General features: G+C 44.6%; 1 protein-coding gene across 2 annotated transcripts; it reads left to right on the top strand.

Annotated features, from left to right (window-relative positions):
- The first annotated feature begins 2,079 nt into the window (after positions 1–2,079).
- Positions 2,080–9,105, top strand: CHN1 (chimerin 1). 2 transcript variants are annotated; one of them, XM_009873948.1, is made up of 6 exons: positions 2,081–2,251; positions 2,957–3,034; positions 4,162–4,299; positions 5,302–5,407; positions 8,175–8,377; positions 8,648–9,105. In XM_009873948.1, the coding sequence occupies exons 1-5, from the start codon at positions 2,113–2,115 to the stop codon at positions 8,344–8,346; spliced, it is 633 nt and encodes a 210-aa protein (XP_009872250.1). In that variant the 5' UTR covers positions 2,081–2,112; the 3' UTR covers positions 8,347–8,377; positions 8,648–9,105. The 2 variants fall into 2 exon arrangements, with proteins under 2 accessions (XP_009872251.1, XP_009872250.1); XM_009873949.1 differs by having other exon boundaries at positions 2,080–2,251; positions 8,175–9,105.
- Positions 9,106–20,740: the final 11,635 nt, after the last annotated feature.

Genomic DNA, 20,740 nt, shown 5'->3' on the forward strand with positions numbered 1-20,740 from the left:
TTATAATTATATTTCCTAATGTGATTATATATTCTATAATTATATTAAGAATTCTAATAATTATATTTGAATTTGTAAACATTATTGCAAAGTTAAAGTTTGGAAATAAAGGAAATCAAGAATTAAGATTTCCTATGTGATCTTAATTTGTTTCCCTTCTGTGTGTGCTTTAAGAAGTAGCCTCTAATTATTTAACTTCTTATTTTTACTGTACATCTTTATTCTGAAAGCAGAATGGATGGTATTTGCTTAATAGCACCTTTTCAATAGTTCGTCTTCTTGTTGTTCAAAGTGCTGATAATAGCACAGTATTCAAACTTTACACTGAAGATGAGTAGTTTTACCTCTGCGTTTCCACAAAACATTTAATGATTTTTTACGTTTCTGTAAGACCCAGAGAAGGCAAGAACAGCTTGTCCTTCCCATGTTACAGCTGCAGCACTGACACACTAAAGGGTCATGCATTTCCAATGAATTTGGGTTCCCTATTTAAAGCACGGAGAGACCTGGTTTTTCAAAGTTCAGACCAAATGTAACGCTGGCTGCAGATATTTAAAGTGTAGGTGGAGCTCCCCTTACCTGCCCTGGCTTGCATGCTCAGAGCTTCTTTGTTCCACGCCTGGAGGGACAGTGGTTGAACCTGCCACTGCCTGAGGCTCCTGGACAACCAGCTGTGCTGTGCAGCATCTGGGGCAAGCCCGGAGGGGGGCTGTGGCTCAAAACAAGCCACCGAAGTTGAGCAGGGTGGATCCCCATGGTGGTGCTGCTTGTTTGCAGGGAGACGGGTTGCGGGTTGCGTGGCTTTGCCCAAGGTCACATTCGCAGCATGAAATCACAACCAGGTCAGAAATTCAGCATTCACAGCTCCCTGTCTCGTGCCTTAACCGTTTCTCGCAAGGGAGGATGTTGCTCCTGTAAGAAATCGCTAAAGAGAATTTTAATCAGCCATTTCATCTGGATAGTGATCTGTGTGAGTTTTGACTGATTGAAGGTGACATGCTGAACTTTAATTGCAACCAGAGACTGGATGTCTTACAGAGGAACCTAAGTGACAAAGCTGGTTGTGTTACAGCCCTGTTAAGTAAACAAAGTGCTTTTAGCAGCAGGCTGCAGCTGACTTGGTGGAAATTAAACTCAGCGATGAACTCTGGGGCTTACTGTTTTGGGAAGAATGAAGTCAATCTGTGAAGCAGTAACAAAAATACAAGTGTTTTAAAATTGTCAGGAATTAAATACGAAGGGAATCTATGTGGACAGATGTGCAGTAATGCAGTGGCAGAGGAAACCACATCCCTTAACTCTGTGGAAACCCAGGGGACTCCGAATGGCAATGGAGCCAGGTGCAGAAACGCTTGCAGAACTGGAGTCTGGGTGCATACTGGGCACACATCAGAGCGTGGCAAGCACCCTCACTGCACAGTGCCACCTTTCTTGCTGTTGCTGGTTGCTGTTTCCTCATGAGCATCCGTGAGTCTGCATAGCAAAACAAGAGAAAGGACACCGAAGCTGGAGTCACAGAGGGCAGAGCGGGAGGGAGGCTGCTCCTTGCACAGCCCTGCGGACCGATAGTGTTGATGGCAGCCTGTGCTTAGCTTAAAGAGAACTGCATTGCTCTTCCCATCTGCACTGTGTAACTGGTGACGTTTTCTGAGATTTTCCCTTCTCAAACCCTGAGCGTTATGTTTTGTGTGGTTTTTAGGCAGAACAAACGTTTTTCTATAACCTGATTTCATTTAAACTAAATCTCATTCTCAACATGTGTATAGTAAAGCTGTGAAGTTGTTTGCTTATGTTGTAAAAAGAAAAAAAACCCCAATTTTTTCCTAAGTAATTTTTAAAGTAGAATTGTTTTGGTGTTTATTTCAGAAACACCCTGTGAAACAGCATCTTCAGAGATAGAAGAAATGTCTTGGGTAGATAGTCTCTGTCCCTGCCTCACACATTTGATGGTTACAGCAGAAGCAGTAGTTGGGAGATGAGGTCAGATTCTGCAGGAGCTGTACGTTCTCCGCAGCACTGGCCTCGGGATACATTTTCACCAAACACCCACCTAATCATCTTTTCATTTTTCTCTCAGATTGTGGTTTAAACGTGCACAAGCAGTGTTCCAAGATGGTCCCAAATGACTGCAAGCCAGACCTGAAGCACGTCAAGAAAGTGTACAGCTGTGACCTTACAACGCTAGTAAAAGCACACTTCACTAAGAGACCAATGGTAGTAGATATGTGCATTAGGGAAATTGAATCTAGAGGTAAGGCGTAGTTAATGGACTTTTGTTGCCTTGCTGATAATCCGTTTAGATTGATCTGGGTCATCTGGGTTTCTGCTCAATGTATGATTGCTCAAAACAGATTTGCACAAGACATTTTATGACTGCCCATTATCCTACATGGCTAATATTGTACTTCGCATTATTTCGTGGTTCATACCCATTTATAATTTTTATAGATTCTGCTAGAAATTGCTTAATGGACAATTACTGCTTTATAGTTATATATTGGCACCTATCTTTCCAGTAATATTTTTATTTCAAAAATTAAGTGAATGTGCTAAAACAAAGGTGGTTAGTATTGATGTGTTCCCTTTTGCTACTTCCCCTAGCCCACATAGAATATCCTGTTCTAGAATTAGAGTATTTGTTTTCATTCAAATAATAACTGAACATCAAGTATGTTAATCTCAGTTATTTTTGTCAGTTGTAATTGGTTTAATATGTTTCTTCAATTCTGAAATCTTTTGTTTAAATATAATGTAGTGCTGATAAAACAAGGCAGCTCACTCAAGGGTCAGGATTAAAAGGCCAGGATAAGATTTTATTCTGAAAGAGAAGACTGGTAGGGCTTTTAAAATGTGTCTGCTTTTTCTGCCTTGAAAGAAGAACCTGACAAAGGAAGAACTGTGTGCAAGGAAACTAAAATGAAGAGTAATTTTAATATTGTTAAAATGTTCGTTGCAGGTCTTAATTCCGAAGGACTATACAGAGTCTCAGGATTTAGTGATCTGATTGAAGATGTCAAAATGGCATTTGACAGAGGTACAGTCTTACCTGTGTGCTGCAACTTTGTGCTGATATATTAAATATACACGATTTCTCTGCACAGCTTCTGTCTGCCTCACACTCCACTGCATCAGCAACTGCACTGGCTGAAGGGGAGTCTCCCCATCAGAAAAGCATATCAGCTTCACTTTGAGCCTTTATCACCAAAATCTCCTTTTCTCCTTCCATCAGTATCTGTGCTTCAGTATTGAAGTGCATAGGAAAGGACAAAGCTTTCTAAACTACTGCCCTAGTTTGCAAAACTACGCTCAGGGGGATGGGAGAGGGAGGGAGGGCAAGTAGTAAAGTGCCTTAAGAGGGCTGTGCAGCTTAAATCTGTATTTCTGGATGAAAGCTCCAAAATAATAGGAGGAATACAATAGTGCAAACAAAGTTTTCATTATTACAGCCTAAAAGGTCAGTGAGAACAAACTCTTCTCTCTGAGAAGAGGCAGTGGGAAAATTAAAGGCTTTCCAGCTGCAGTCCTCCTATCCCAGTAGAAATCAAGGCCAAAATCCATGCTGGAAACTCTTTCTCGTATTTCTCCAGAGGACTGAACCTATTCAGACAACATCTGCCTCCTCTGCAGTGTTAGCAGGGTGGAGATGTGCTGGAGAAGCCAAGTTCCGGATCTGTGTCTACTGCAGTCAGGAGTAGGTAGTGTGCTGTAGCTACGTGTTGAACACGTTTTTCCTATAAAATGAGGAGGTCCTGGACTAAGTTGGTCTCTTTTAATTCTTTTCACAGACTCCCTGATTTCTCATTCAGAGCTGACAAATGTATTGTTTGGCAGTGTGTTCAGAAACACATTAATACAAGATAGATACTGCTAGATCAGGCAGGTTTTTTCAAAAGTAAAAACCACAAAACAGCAAACCCTGCATTTTTTGTAATCATTGAAGCAAAGAAAGGATAGGTTTCTTTTTAAAGTGCTTGAAGTTTTCACCCTGAAACAATGGACTTCACAGCCTAGTAAATTTCTGTTTTGCTTATAAAAGCCACAGTCTGTGATTGTGTTCTTTTTAATAATGTTTGCTTAAGCAAGTTATTACTTTTCTTTTGAACACTGTTTTACATCTGTTTACATTTCTGAGGCTTTAATGTCAGTGCCTTCTCCACACAGATGGGGAAAAAGCTGATATTTCTGTGAATATGTATGAAGATATCAATATTATCACTGGTGCACTTAAACTGTACTTCAGGGATTTGCCAATTCCACTCATCACGTATGATGCCTACCCAAAGTTTATAGAGTCTGCAAGTAAGTATAACGCTTTTTCCTCCTGATTTTCATTCTCAACCTTTTCTTCTCCTTTTTGTGCCGTACTTCCCAGTTCATTTAATAGCTGTCCTATCAGCTCTTACCCCGCATGCCCTATTTAGTAAGGATTGCAGAAGTAAATGTGCACTGCACATTACGACATGACTGTGTGATGCTACATGATGATGGCTACATTTTTCTTTGTCACCAGGAATGTTTCCTTTTCATCACGTATTATGGATTACGTCGCTTTGTATGTCTTGCATGAATCCCTGGCACTTGACAACGACATTTAAAGTCTGTTGGTTTTATCTTGCCAGGAAGAAGGTGATTTATGAAAATGTTTAGAAATAAGAGAAGTCTTTTGTTTCTAGAGGTGTCCATTTTGAGTATTTTCATCAGCTGATAAGCATTCATCCCAAGGCCACCTTCAAGGCTGGCCTTGCAAGAGTGACGGTAAGCCCAGCTGGAACTTGTCTCCCAAGCATCCTGGCTGCCTGCAGCACCTCTGCAATGTAGCAGACACACCTGGAAAGGTGTGAGGTAGCTGTAGGTAGAAAACAAAGGCTGGATGCTGGTCTTACTGCTCCTCTGGAGAAGACTCTTTTCCAAGTAGTGTGGACACAGCCAAAGATGCTGATGGCAAAGTTCCCAGTACCTTCTGCTGTCCCAGGGTTGCACTGTAGATTATTTGTGCAAAACTAGTCCAGTCAGCAAGGATTGCCAGGAGAATGGTTTTTTTTAATAGGCTGCAGGGAATCTTCCAGTGGAGTACAGTTTACTTTGGGGAGTTTTCCTTGTCCAAAACCAGTCACATCCTGAGGGTGCTCTGGGCACCTCTTTGGACAGGCAGATCCTTCACCGTGGGGGTTGGATAGACTTTGGAAATCAGAAATCCAGCAGAGCTGTGAGACCCTGTCTCCTGTGCAGGCCACTGTTGTTGTCTTTCTGTGTGTGAATTTTGGCTGCGCACTTGGTGACAGTTGAACATCTGTGTTTCAGAAACTACCGATCCGGATGAACAGCTGGAAATTCTCCATGAGGCGCTGAAGCTGCTGCCACCTGCACACTGTGAAACATTACGGTATCTCATGGCGCATCTGAAGAGGTAAGTGGACTATCTGGAAAGAACTCTAAGCCAAACTAATTTTTAGCAAAGTCTGTTAGGAGCTGCGGAAAAGTCTGGGCAAGGCCCACAGAATCCAGACTGTGGTGGGGAACGATAGTCTGCACAACAGTGAATACCCCAATACTGGGGTTTGTCCAACTAAAAGCACCGGCAAAGCACTTAAAGAAAATAATTTTTAAAAAAACACAGTAGTTTTAAGCACAAAAGTCATCTACCTAACAAATTTGCTCTATATTTAAGGTTATAGTGAGCATTTATGGTAAAAAGAAGCTGTTTGCACCTCTGGGAGTAACAAGTAACACTTCCTGAGCAAAGAACTAATACAGGTTAATGGCTATAGACCAGGGTCGTCTTCTGCCAGATCTCATCTGACACCCTAAAAAACATGCCAACCACTAGGCTTGAGCTGATGCTGATTAGGCACTGTGTTAATTGGCCCTGCGGCCACGTGTCTGGTGAGGTCTGCCAGCCATTCCTCATCAGCCTGGAGCCTCTTGTTCCACCTGCCACCTTCTCAAAACCACAGGAGCATAAATTGTGTCTGAGGCTTCTCCTGCTCCCCGAGACACGATAGAAGTCAGTCAGTAAGCTGAAAAATTGTTAGAGACAGACTGGCAGATGAATATTCAGTACAGCAGCACAGATTCTATTTCTTTCAGGAAAGCAGGGGATTAAAAACACAATGTGACATGCTGGGGCACCCATTTTAGTTTCTCAGGTAACATGAACTTACTATCAATATATAGGAATCATTCCCTTTCCTTAGAAAAATACTTTATTTTAAGCTGTCTTCTGTTTTTTTCCTTTCATAGTTCTTCTACAAGTAGAAATGTGTTGACTCCGTGTAGTGCCTCAGGCAAAATTCAGCTACAGGGTTTCTGCCTGATTTATCTATTTATTTCAATGCCATTTCTAATGGATGTTTTAGAACAGACACCAGGATGAGAGATGTGGGAACAAAAAAAAGCAAAACACCTTACTGCATGTGAAGAGTAGTTTGTTTTCCCTACCTTGTTCAAGAGTAGCTGTTGCTACTCTAGTTAGTAAGTTGCTTTTGCACTTCATATTTCTGGTGTAGATGAGTGATGAGGTAGAAGAGTGACAAAATTCACTCATTTTTAAACTTCCTTATATTTGCTAAGAAGAGCTGTGGTGCTCGACAGGCAGTTGTCTTGCAGCTGAATTCAGGTAACCAGACGCAGCTCCTTTGTTTGAAATAATTGCAGACTGAAAATGTAGCAGCATGGAAATATCAGTCTGACTTGGTTTAAAATAAAATTTGAGGCAGAAGGGAAAAAAAGGAAGAAAAAATCTTGAAATTTATTTTGTGTACCAAAGGATTTGTTCATGCAATGCAAGATGCCACAGTCATAAAAAGAGAAGTAATTTAGCCAGACTCCTCTGCCCCTGGATTCTTGGTTGTTTCTGAGAATCTTTATGGATTCTTTAAATCATAATGTGTATTAAAACATAGGCATAATCTACGTTTCTTTTCCTAAGCGAGACAATTCACCGGGATAAACCAAGGCAGAAGCTTAGGCCTGTGTTCTCTGCGTGTGTTGGGGTGGGCAGCAGTGATGCTCAGTGTCCAGGTGTCCCAGGCAGGTTGTCCTTCCTCCACCCACCCCGTGCAGGACACGACGTCCCCCGTGCTGAGGCAGAGCAGCGCAGGAGAGCACAAGCCGCTTCTGAGCCCACATTAAGAAATACCATCCTGCGGTCCCAGCATCAGTCGTGGCTGGTCAGCAAGAGCCCTTCTGGCGTTTGCTGAGCAGACTCTCCTGTGGGTCTAATTCTTGGGCAAACTACATTTCTGGAGGTGGCCTGAAAACCTGCAACCCCCCACAGCAGGGCCTCAGCCCACAGCTTTGAACAGGTCGGATTCCTGTGGAGCAGCAGAACATGGCCTCCCTGCCTCCTCCTCCTCCTCGCAGATGGGAACCAGGCGGTGGGAGGCTTCCCTGATCCGGGGGCTCGGCTGTTCGGCAGCTGCCAAGGACCCCCGAAGAGGGAGGGGTGGAAGTGGGCCTGTCAGAGCACAGGTTTAACGACCTGCTCAGAGTGCCGTGCAAATGAGGTTACAGCGAGACCCCGGTGGTTTCAAAGCGGCCTCAAAGTGATGATTCACTTTTCTATTTTGTTTTTTTTTTTAGTACACTCCACAGGACATAGTTTGTCTTGAAGAGGAACAAGGCGTCCAGCTTAGCAGGGTTAGCCTGTAGTGCCTCAAGGCAGGGAATTCACATGTGGTGGCCTCCACCCGCCATTGCCCTCGATGCCCAGGAGAGGAGCAATGTGACCAGGTGGAGGGAGCCGTGCCACCGGGGCAGCCTGGCCAGAATCCCACCTGGGCACGATAGCACCTCTCACCTAAAACCACTAACACTGTGTGCTCCCCATGGGAACAGCCGCTGTAAAGAGCAAGAGAAAATTGTTCTGATTTGTCTGAATTCACCCCTTCCCCCGCCGTGGGGTACCGGTGGCTCCTGCAAGTAACCGTGGTCTGCGCGCCTGCTGGGAGGACACAGGCATCTGGCTCGCTGTAAACCCGCGCAGCGCCGGCGCTTCTGAGCGTTTCACCCGACAGCTCTGCCTGCTCCTGCGGGAAACGACAGCCTTTCCTAGGCTTTGGGGAAAGGCAGACGTTTCTGACCAGTTTCCCTGGTTTTCAAGCATACACAGGCATAGTTTGGCGCAGAACGAACGTGAAAAACACTGTCCTTTTCTGTTTGTTTGTTTTTCACAGAGTAACACTCCATGAAAAGGAAAATCTGATGAGTGCAGAGAATCTGGGCATAGTTTTTGGACCAACTCTCATGAGAGCGCCAGAACTGGATGCGATGGCTGCATTGAATGACATCCGTTATCAGAGACTTGTGGTGGAGATGCTTATAAAAAATGAAGACATTTTATTTTGAATATTTGGGGGATTTTGTAATAAAAAAGGAAGCAACAGTGTTCTATGGATGAAGGAATATTTTGAAGTAATTTAAAATGGCTCTTGTTGCTGAATTCCATATTTACTAGAGCTTTTGATGTATTCAGGATAAAAATGAAGGAACTCTATGTCATTTCTGTAGTGCCATTCAGCTGATGTTGAAAAAGGTTAACACATACTTTCCAGTACTAGTAATCCTGGGTGTTTATCATGTTAAACTGAAAAACAAAAAGCCTAAAGCTATTGCATGATTTGCTCCCTGTTCTCCCTGTTCTGGTGAGACTCATTCCATGAAGAAAACAACTGAACTGGTGCAGCATCTTTGTTCTGGATAGTTTGTGATTGTAATTCAGCATGTTCTCTGTGTAAACCTGTTGTGAATTTGCTTTTATGTTCTATGTAATTGGTTTCTGATACTAAAAAAGACGGCCGACGTATGTAAAATGGAGCCTCTGGCAGTTTATTGACATTTCATATCATTCTCTGCCACCTTTGGGGCTGACTTCTTCTTGGGTTTTTTCTCATTTTTTTCATCATATAGTAATTTTTTTTTAACAGAAGCAAAATGTGTACTTTAAATGTTACTTTAAGTAATTCTCCATGATGTTTATGGTTGTTGCAGTGAAATCTGCAATGCTGAACAGTGTTCCTTTATTATTATTGCTATTTCAATTGTAATTTTGTATTTTTATCTGGCATGCATATATTAATTTATTAAATTTTGCTTTTAGAACTCTAACATTAAGCAATTTACTTTTACTTAATGAACATGTTTCAAAGTACTGTTTGTTTCATTTTTTACATTGGCACTTCAACCCTGAACAACCTCTGACTTAAAAGAAGTGAGTTAGAGTTTTACTGGTTTTGACTAGACCATTCTGATCTAACTACTTCGGAGCCTGTCACTTTGCTAAGGTTTCCACAAATTCCTCTTTAGCTTGAATTTTTTTTTCTTCATTGTCTAAGATGCCTCTCAAGAATGCCTCAGAACTCTCAAACAAACAAACAAAAAAGTATTATCGAGCCACCATAATATATATATATATATGTGTGTGTGTGTGTCATTATAATTGCCTATATATTACCTGGAACTGCAATTTACCATGACACAGTTGTAGCTGTGGTTACACCACTGAATTTCAAATGGAAATACATCGCAGAATGCATGCTTTGCACCTCGGGTGTTCAGCACTGGTGCAAAGGCTTCAGCCTCCCCTGCAGACACCCCTTAGCTGCCGACCAGGGTTCAAACCCTGACACCATGTGAAAGGAAAATGACCAGAACTTATAAACAATTTCTCCATTTGTTCTGATAATACAATGCGTAAAAAAAATCACTTGTCAACCTTGCCACTTCCCCTCTGATGGAGACACTCCAGCCGTTGATAGTCTGTCACCGGGAGCGTGGCAGAAACATCTGCCCTGGTGGAGTAGCTGTGACTGGGCAGGTGCACGAGAGGCTTCACATTGGATGGTTTGCAGTCCTTACAAGTCATAATTTCTCCATTTCTACAGTTTCTGACTCCAAAAAATGCTATTGCCAGTGAGTTTGGTCTGACATTATTAGAAGTGCTGTAATCCCCCTACCTCTAAAGACTCCCTCTCCTGGGAAGGTTTCTGGTGACACTGCGGCAGCCAGGAGTAACAGACAGGCAGTGTCATTGCTTGTGACCAAATGGTGACTCCATGTCACCCACCTGGCTCTTGTTCTTAATGGTCTTGTGCATGGGAAAATAATAACATCGGAGGAGATCGATGGACCCGCAGGGAGTAAACACGGAATGAGATGCTAGGATAAGGGAGGTGCTTTGGCTGAGCACCTTCTCTAATGCCAGCCCCAAAGGAGAGCAGCCAGGTGAGGCTGCTTGGGCAATTCAGAGGTTTCACCCTGTCCCTTCCCCCAGGCAGCCAACACCAATGTGGAGGAGGAGGAGTGATCCCTTAGCAATTGCAGCCAGCTGGGCTCCCTGCCTTCAGCAATAAGGTGCTCACTGTAGCTACCTCCTTCCTTTACGTGCCTGGCCAGAAGAGGAGAGAGAAGGCAGCTCTCTCCTGCGGCAGGATTCGAGGAAGGAGGGGATAAAGCTGGGGGTGCACATTGGTAAGCATGTGAGGAGTGCTGCTCTGGGCTGGGGGCTGCTGGAGGGGTAGAGCAGTAGGAAACTTGGAAGAAATTGTCCTGTTGGGTTTTTGTTTGTTTTGTTTCTTATTTTTAATGTTGTCTAGCACAAAAAGTGACTTGCTGGTATAATTCATGTATTAATTAGTACGTGTTATCACTTTATTTGTCCCAAGGAACTGATAACAGCTGGAAAACTATGTCTTTGACCACAGTCTTGCCTGTCTGCCCCAGTCTCAGCCTAAGAGCAATGGCCCACATGCTCCCTAGTCACATCTGTCTTGCGCTCCCCAGTAGCCACATATGTTCACTGCTACCTTCTTCCAAGCCAGCTCCTAAATGTGCTGCATTTCCCCTGCTGACTCTGCAGCACGCGATGCATTTCCTTACTCCTGTGCTGCCTAGTGACCCTGTGTATCCCAGTTCTCTGACCATCCATCATTCCTGCCTTCCCTTCCAGGCTACCTTGCAGTGGCTCTGGCTGGCCCTTTGCATTGCCCTGTTGCCACAATCAGCTCGCAGCTCCTTGGCGAGGAGATAAGATTTCTTTCTAAGGAATGCTGGCAAGGTTTTGCACACAGGTTTGACCCGCTTGTCGCACTGCAGCGCTTGCATTGCTTGTTCTGTGCTTGTCCCGGGCACCTAATGCTGCCACAGTGAGCTGTGGTGAAAGCATCCTTTTCTGAGAGCACCTGACAGTAGCTGGTACAGGGCATGGCAGGGAAGGACATGACTTGCTTCAGCAGCTCTGTCTGTGGTGGTGGCACCGTGTCCTTTGGCAGCCCCGGTGAGCCAGAGCGAGACCTCAACATACTTGAGCAGAAGGTATCTGCTCTTCCCCATTGCTGTGCAAGCAAACCTGAATCAGACAGTTGAAGTTCCACTTCTAAAGCATATAGCAAGAAGCATGTAGTAATAGGGGTGATTAGGATAATTACATTTTCCTCTTGTGTGAAATACCCCGCTGTTCTGTCTTGGTACTGCAGCAGATGGGTGCTGCTGATGTCTGCTCCCTTCACTTTACAGATGCGTTCAACTGCGTTTGGAAGTGGTGATGGCAGGAGAGGTGCGAAACTGTATCGGAGTCAGAGAAAAAACACCCAGAATAGCTAGTCTAGATTTGCTCTGGGGATAGTCAATCTCTCCAATGTATGGAGAGCAAACAAGGTTTGTTAGTTACTGCCAGGTGCTGGTCTCCTGCTGGAGATTTTTTTTTTCCAGCAGAGTTTAACAAGTGAATATAATCGTGGAAGTTTCTGTGGTAAAGGAGAAAACCTAAATAGGGGGATGAATGACCAAAAGCCCAAACAAATAGTAACTCCCTCAAAAAAAATTCAAGAACAAACAAAAACCCATGCCCCTTCTCCTCCAAAAACCTAGCTCAAGAAATACAACTCTTGTGTAATGCCTGTACACCCTCTCCCCTGAGAGCTCCCTAACGAACCAGTACAGCAGCTTGCGGGCACAGGAGCTTAGAGGTCAGGCAGCCAAGTCCCTGCTGTAATCAGCACCGCTTCATTTTCCTGAAGTTTCACGTTCTGTTGAGGTATGAAGCAAACTGCATGCCGAGCTTCAGAATGTTTAGCACCAAATAATCTCAATATTCAAATAATTAAGGACAACAATGCTCACCCTGTGTGTGAGAGAACAGCCCCTGCGAAGCACGTGTCTGTCGGGTGCAAGCGTGCAGGATGTGTGTTGCATTAGGGAGAGGATGCGGGACCCCAATGGTCAATGAAATGCTTGACTTTGAAGGCCTGAAATATTTATCCAGTAACTGTTTCTTTTAATGTCTCTAATTTGCTTATGGATTTTCATTAAGTGTGTAGGCAAAGCCTCTGTTTTAATCTTGTTTTTCCTCCTGCCCTAATGAAACTGATCTTTCCTGAGTGGTAACCATTAAAGCAGGTACTTGCAAAAATAAACATTGTCTTTGCAATGAATTTGATACTTCTTTTTGCTAACCAGGAAGACACTTTGCATAGGCATGTAAGTAATTACATTATTTAAATTTCATTTAGTAATTTTTTTATTAAACACAAAAAAATAGTATTTTTGATATTTGTGTTAGTTAAATGACAATACATGAGCCTATAAGACGTAAAGGTTATCCCGAAGTTGGTTTGTTCTCTATTTCCATGACAAATATATGTTATCTAGTGTCCAGGGGGTGATCTTATTGTCCCAAGTGCCAGTGTCTGCAGCGCAGTGAGAGGCTGGGCAGAGACCCTTGAGCCATTGCACTGCAGCACCTTATCGAAGTGCAGTTGGCCACAGTCAAAAAGATGGAGGGGAAAAAAGGACTAAACTAAGAAAAAATTCTTCCTTGGACTTCTAAGGAAGAAATGAAGTGCCCTGGCAAAACGTACTAGTACATTGCAGTCCAGGAATTTGCATGGGGCATAAGGGAAAGCAAGTCCGACTAGGATAAAGGAAGACAAAATTATTCAAAGTTATGGAGGCAGTGAGTAACTGTTAAAATGTATGTCTAGCAAAAATTAAATATCACAGCTGTTGGGGGGGAAAAAACTATTTAGCACAGTGCTTGGGGGCATCATTAGAATCTTTAGAATATAAAGGGGAAGACACCTTGCAGCAATTTCAGGAAAATATCCTGGCAGTGCATTAGCCCAGTGGTTTAGCACAGGGTTCCTTGACCTCTTATCACCAGGCCAGTTCTCTGCCACTCAGTGGGAAAGAGAGGTCCCAGCTGGAGGCTGGCTGGCCATGGAGCGCTTTGGTCCAGGCATTCCTCCCGGCAGACCTGCAGCCGTGTGCGTTGTCCTGGCACGTGCGCCATGCCTTGGACCCGCGGTATGTGGCGCGTGGGAAAGCCCTTGGGAGAGCAGCACGTGTGCTCCCCGTGTCCCTGGCCTGGGCACAGGGCTCCTTCGCTGGGCAGGGGCCTCACCTGCCCCCAGCTCCCCACCGTCCCCTGTTCAGGCTGTGAGGCAGAGGGAAAGACGTGGTGTGCGCTGTCCATGTGCAGGGAGCACCTGCAGGAGGTTTTGGAAGAGCTCTGCGACGAGGGGAGCAAGCTGCCTCCTGAAACAAGAATGCAAGCTTCTGTTTATGCCAGGTTAGCTGACAGGATTGAAAAAAACTGTTGTTTATGATTTTTATGCAAGACTAACCTTTTCCTGCCCTTCCCCCTCCAGTGGCAAAGGAAGAAGTGAAGGCTTCTAAAGGCATATATGATACATTCGCTCTGTTCCTGACCTAATTTTTGCATGCTGATGAATATTCTGCAATGTTTTTTATTGTAGCTATAATTATATTGCAATAAGGGGGAAAAAAATTTAGTGAACCTAGCAATCATGGATTTCTTTTTTAGTCAGGCAAAATTACTGCTTAGCAACTGCTCATGAGCCCTGGAAAGCTTATGTAATGCAAGAGAAGAAGGGTTAGGAGATGTGTTGTGGATTAAAGCGAGTGCTGAGCAAACCATGTAAGGCAGGAGTACCTCCTGCTCTGCTCACGTGCCAGCGGGAGTGCAAGCAAATGGCAGAGGACACGTGCCTGAGAGCAGGGTGTGGGAAGCTGGGTGCAGGGCTTGTTGCTGCGCCCCAGCAAACCTCCACAGGGTCCCCTCTGCAGCTCTGGGCTGCTGAGCACCATGAGCTCTGCCTCCAGCAGGACCCGAGGACCGCGAGGCTGATTGTGCCAGGGGCAGGAAGGCTCACACACACGTCAAGTGATCCAGCTCTTCAGTTCTCCAGAACACTCTTCCTCTGCCCCTGGTCATGGGCATTTGAGGTTATACTGTTCTCCAGAGCCCTTGCATAGACCAATCATTTCTTCTTGCTGGCCTGATTTGTTCTCAGCATGATCTAGACCACACCACAGAAGTGCTCTTCTTGGTGCTGCCTTCTATATCGCGATTTGGACAGGAAAATTCATGAACTTCTCTAAGGTCTGTGGCTGGTTTTGTGGTCAGAGTACCGTTTTTTTCTTATTTCATCTCTCCCAAGAGTGATGCTCAATAAGCTGCTCAATGAATTTGCTTAAGAGCTTTTAGTTAGGTATCCCTTCCTATTTCTCGTACAAGTATTTTATCTCGAGGACGTGTGTAGCTGCTTGTATTACTCATGACTTTATCACTACTCTGCTGTGGTGGATTGGAGCAAATGGTTCCTGGGCCTCTGGGAGCCTTTGATTAATGTATTTCCTGAGGCAATTAGGCATTGTTTTAAAAAACACATTTGGCAGCCAGCCAAGATTCATTTTCAAGCACTGTAGTGCCTGTTTCTTGCTATCAAGCCTGGAGTTTGAATGCTGAGTTGTTTCTCTTTGCCTTTTTTCTTTTTTTTATGCCTTATTACTGTGTCACTAATGCAAATAGGATTGTCTAAACTACTAAAATTACTAATTTTGTAGATTAATATTCATAAGGTGGTATATCCTAAAGCTTTCTTGAAGAATCACTTACTAAACATGGAAGAACTGAGCACACCATGATGCTGTTGCTCATTGCTCGTCTCCAGCACCTGCTTTGTTCTCAAAAAGGGGAAAGGGAGAGATTCCTGTAATTGTTTTTTGTTCTTTTATGCTCTTAACATTTTCCAGCATCATAATGCTAGACATACGTTGTTTGTACCATGCAACAACTCTCACATGATATCTTCCGGTAAACTGCCAGAATTTGGGTGCACCAAGATTGCTGCACGGTGGGTCAGACACCACCAATGTGGTGCAGTACAAGATACTTCACAAAAAAAAGAGGTTCAAAGCCCAGCTGAGCACCCTTACTAAAAGTAAGCAGAGGCCCATAATCAAATACATGTGGAGGAGTCACAGCATCTGTTGCAGGCTGTTCCCTAGATGAGTTGCAATGACACTTGCAAATCACTTCCTCACAGAAAACTGTGAACTTCTCCTGGAAGTAGTTCCCCAACCCACATATAAGTTCAGCTTTCAGAGAAAAGGCATCATTTCCAAGTGTATTACAATAGAGTAGATACATTGATTTTCAATCTTTTTCACAAAAAACCCCCACAACACTAGTCCTTTTGCAGCAATCCAGAGGCTCACTCTTCTTAATCATTTCAAATACGGTGCAATACTGAGTCTCTACAGCTCCTTCGTGACCCCTCATTGGGGGAAGAGTTGTGATGTGCCCATGGGAGCTCTGCAGGTGGCTGCTGGCAGGTCAGGATTTGTAGCAGTGTGGGTGTACTGGCACCCATTGCTGCTGTTTCTCCGGTCTGAAAGAGGCCAGCACGATGTCTGCGGGCTGTTGCACCTCGCACCCCACACCCGCCTGCTTTTTGTTAAGCATGTTATTTCTGTGACAGGGTGAAAGGTAGCTAATCTGTCTGCTGGTGAACGTTTGCACCATATGTGGAAATTGTATTCTCCATATCATAAAAAGATTTGAATAGACCAAACCTCCCTCTTCATTTCTTTGTTCTTCTTTAGTCTGCTTTATGTTTACTTAGGGATACTAAGAAGAACTTGGGGATGTAAATATTATCTTCTCTCAGCTGATCTCTTCTGGACAGACTGTATACAGAAAAGTGATTTTTATTTTGATTTTTTCCCTTATTATGCTGACATATGAGTACACCACAAGCCGTCAGAGAAATGAGGCTCTTGCTGCTTTTATAACCTTCCTGGAGAGTCAGTGGTCAGCGTAGCATCTCTCCCAGTACCTATCCCGGTACATCACCAGTGACCTGCAAGTGCAGAGGACACACAGAAGAAAGGAAAGATACATTTTCAAAACTGATTCCCTGAAGCAATCAGGAGAACCGGCAGGGGAAGATGGTCACACGGAGTGTTGTCTTGTTCCCTGGTGAAGACAGTATGGATTGGCTGGGCACCATATGAAATGATGGATGTCACCTGGACACATAAGGCTTCTGCCACCACGAATCCCCTTGCCACACCGCACTTCAGTGCGCTGGAAGCTTTTGTATGTGAACGTAGGTAGTTTGCTTGAAAACAAAATGCAAACTCGAGGCCTGTGTGACAAGTCAGTCTGCTAGAAGGATGGATTTCACAATTAAACTAATCTGAAAACTAGACTTTGTTAAGAATCATTAAGCTGGAACTCTGTTTTTTCAAGGCCAATTTCTCTCACGCAGCTGGTTACATGACCTGCTTTTGCTCCAGCAGTGCCTACGTTCACTTGCGGCACTCCCCTTACTGCGGTGTGTATTTACCAAAACATTTCCCCAACTCTCGTAAATGGGGTGTTTTGAACTCCTGTCAAATCCCAAATATTGGTGCACAGGGAAATCAGGAATTTTTCTTCATGTGCAATCCCAAGTACAGAAATTAATCTGGGCTGTCAGAGGCATGGGAACCTCCTCCTGCCTGGCTTTCAGTCCCACCCAGACGTGCCGTGCTGCTATGAGCTTCCACCCCTCCTGCAGGAGCCCAAAGCCTCCACGTGATACAAAATACACTCCAAAAGTGGGGGGTTTATAATGATTCATCACTTTGAAGGTGTTTCTTGACTTAAGAGTATGGTTTTGTTTTTCTCTTTAACCAGTTACAAACATAAGCTTGTAAGTTCCCTGTTGTCCAACACAAGAGGAAGGTGGCAAAAACCTGCCAAGGAGGCAAAATAAATTTCATGTGACAGGTGAGAGCTACACACCAGGCACCACAGAAGCCAGTATTTTCCACTAATTACCAACAAATGCTTTGCACATGCTGGCAAAGATCCCAACATAAGCAAAAAAAGTGTGTATTTTGGCATGAGGTCAGTCCCGGGTAAAGCACATGTCAACAAACCCAAGTGTGTCCTGTGCCAGAGCAGAAATCCATCCCTGGGAGCTAAGGGACAACATGGGTAGAAGGTGGCGTTTCCTGCTTTAAAATGCTGTGATGGCTCAGATAGCACAGTGAGGTAAATGTTGACTTTTTAAAGGCAACCACGGTAGCTCTAGGTGAGAGGGATGCTTTGCAGAGATCGTTTTTAAGGGTTTTCTGGGATCAGGGCGGGCTCAGGGAGGGGAAAGACTGTGTACAAAGGAATAGAGTGCTCTGCCACTCGGTCCTGCCTGCAGAATTAAAACGAAAATAAACTTGTTCTATGCATTTATCCAGTAAAGAGAGAATCTGCACCTCAAAACCAGATATCTCGAGGCTCTCATGGGGTTACTGATGTGTTCTCGGAGTTGCAAAAATTTATCCTGGTTGCACTTGCCGCAGGTGTGGGGTGAGGTGGTGTAGCGTGCATGGGAAGCAGGTGATGTCCACATGGATGTTTGTGCTCTCATCCTGTAGCTAGGGTTCTGTGAGGAATGTGCCATGGGGTGCTACACGTTCCAGGATTTAATTGCTTTTGTATTTGGGATTGATGACATCGCGGAAGGGTTGTAGTCAATTATATCCTTATGTCCGCATCCAGGCCATTTTCTCTGCTCAGTTTTACTGTCAGCTGCCAGCCTTTTATGCTTTGTGGATGCAGCCTTTTCTGCATCTGCAGAGCTAAAGCTCATGCCTGATGGTTGGAGATGAAGTTCAGAACAGACAGTAGTAGTGATTTGTACCAGGCTGAGTGCATTTTCCAGCTGGTGGCTTGTGCTGCTGGGTAAGGGCAGAGTTTTTAATAAATACAGGTGTCACCTAGCTGTATCCAGGCATGAATGAGATTCTCCTGACCACACAGGCAAAATATCTGATGGGTCCTGCTGTGCAGGGCAGTCTTCATGTGGGGATGGACCAGCAAAGCTGTTCCTTTGCTGTTCTCACTGTTCCAGGGTGGCTCACGCAAGCTGCTGTTCTGACAGAGTGACCCACAGGGCAGAACAAACCTCGGGTCTAATAGACTTATCCTCTTTCATTGTCTCATCTGGCATTCCAGCATGACTCAGGTCCCAGAGATAAGCCTCAGTACTCAGACAGGAGCCCTAGAACCAACCTTGTCAGGGATGATAGCTGGAGTTGAATCTATCACTGCTTTGTTCAGCAATGTCATTCAGCTCGAGGACTGGTTTCCTGCAGTTTCCACGACAGAAAGGCCATGTGAAGCTGCAACCCTCTTGCCAACTCTGACACTTTGTGGCTGGTCAGCATGTGCCTGTCACCTCACTGGGCTGTGTCTCTGGTTCTTGCTGGTCTCCATTCTCACCGCTACATCAGCCTTCTTCAGGCTGGGTAAATGAGTCTCTGTTGCCAGTGTCGTTTTTGTCTGAGGAACGTGACGAGGGCTGATGCTTCTTTAAAGGAGAGCAGTGTTTTGTGCCACTGATCTAACTGTGCATTTTGTGATTGTGATTTCTCTAATTGACATTGGACCTTTTCTTTGCTCTTCTCTTTCTTTCCACACTGGGCTCCTTTTTCCAGAAGCATCCTTCTGATTAGACAAACATGCACCATGTCTATGCTGTAAAACACACGTTCTGTAGCTGCAGAGGTTAAGATGACCATTTTTCAGTCAGTTTTTGGTATTTGTGATTCTTTTGGCCTGTGTAATAGAAAACAGGGAAAAGATATCCTGAAAACAAATTTGCTACCAACATTCATAGGGGTAAAACATGTTTGTAGGAGGCCTGAGGCATGTCTCAGTGTGGAAAACTGTAACCTTGAATTTCTTGATTTGTGGAGTTGAATTCTATCTGTGATGTGTCTATTAATGCTTAACGTGTTCTTATGGGCACTGGAATGAACAAGGGAAGTACCCGCGACAAGTCCATTAACATCTGAAGACCGTCGTGAATTCCTCGAAAGCATTTCTTAAAAATATCTCCCCCTTCTGTTTTGCTCTTGCAGGGGACAGTTTGCCGGCGCCTCTTTCGTGGCCATCTGTTGCCACCTGGTGGCGACAGCGCGGAGCTGTGTGAGCTGCCTGGGAGTGCGCGCCCTGCTGCTGCCTCTGCCTGAAAGCGCAAGGGTCGCAAACACATGGCGAGCTCACGAATTATTTATCGAACCACCTGCCTTCTCTTATCCGGTGCTGCTGTAATCTGCTGACACCAACAATGCCATTTTTCTGCATTTAAAAATGCATATACTACATTTAGAAGCTAAAAAAACTCCAAATGAACACTGCTGATATTTTCAGCTTTTGTGCCCTTAATTGCCCTGATGCAATATCTACCTTTTCTCTATTCTTTTTATATCCACTTCTGCTTCCCCCATGCAGGCCCTACAACTATTGGAGCTTCCTGATTTTCCTAGTGGGTCATTGAATTTATGCAAGTAATTCTGTGACAAAGATTTCAATGAAAATCTTGTATTCCTCACTCTGACCAAAGCACTGGGTATTCTGGCAGCTGTATGACATCACCTGCCAGAGAGGCTCACCTGCAGCAGGACTTGTTCACAGCTGGGTTGTACTTCAGGCTGGGTTGGGCATTTGCTCCTGGAAGGAGAGGAGAAGAATCAATGCCCTATATTCAGCAAGTGGTGAGTTCTGCTTCTTTCCAGTCACTATGAATGAGGCTGGTGTGCCATTAGCATGGTGGGCAGTGGGTTTGTTTGATGTCTGGGTCAGGAATGAGGCTCACAAACCAAGCCAGAAAGGTCAGAGTTGAGATAGATACAAAAATGGTTTTTCTGTGGGAGAATCATAGAATTGTCAGGGTTGGAAGAGATCTTAAAGATCATCTAGTTCCAACCCCCTGTCATGGTCAGGGACACCTCCCACTAGATCAGGCTGCCCAGAGCCCCATCCAGCCTGGCCTTAAAAACTCCCAGGGATGGGGCTTCCACCACCTCTCTGGGCAACCCGTTCCAGTGTCTCGCCACACTCATGGTGAATAAAACCGTTGTCAGAAATTCTCTCAGTACTCTGAAGGTAACAAAAACAACCTTCATAGCAATGGATCAAATTCCAGCACTCAGTACAGTTCGTCCCCTCCCCTTGCTTTTTCACCTCTGTCATGATGGGTCACATTGCCCCGTTAGCAACAAGCAGCATTCACTTCTCTGTCCATATTTAACTACAGGAGCTTGGGTTGCTTTGATTTTGGGAGGAGGGAGATAGTCTTGTGCCTCTGCCAATGAACATTACTTGCAGCCAGGCTGTCACTCTCCAAAGGCAAGTGACATAACATATGTTACCCACTCCTGCCTCTTCCAGGGTGAGCTCTGACCTCCAGCCAGCAAGGGGTAGCTGGCTCCCAGGGTAGGGGGCTGATCTCAGGTCAGAAGCAGGAGAAATACCTAATTGCTAAGGCTGCAGGCTTTCTGGGGCTCCTACAGATACTGCATCCTGACAATACCAAGCGGCTAGACCTTGTCTGGGGGGACAACAGAGCTATAATTTTCCAATGAGTGTGGTAACACTCTCCTGCATCTG

Source organism: Apaloderma vittatum, unplaced genomic scaffold (genome assembly GCF_000703405.1).
Source record: "Apaloderma vittatum isolate BGI_N311 unplaced genomic scaffold, ASM70340v1 scaffold19747, whole genome shotgun sequence".
Classification (NCBI taxonomy): Eukaryota; Metazoa; Chordata; class Aves; order Trogoniformes; family Trogonidae; genus Apaloderma; species Apaloderma vittatum.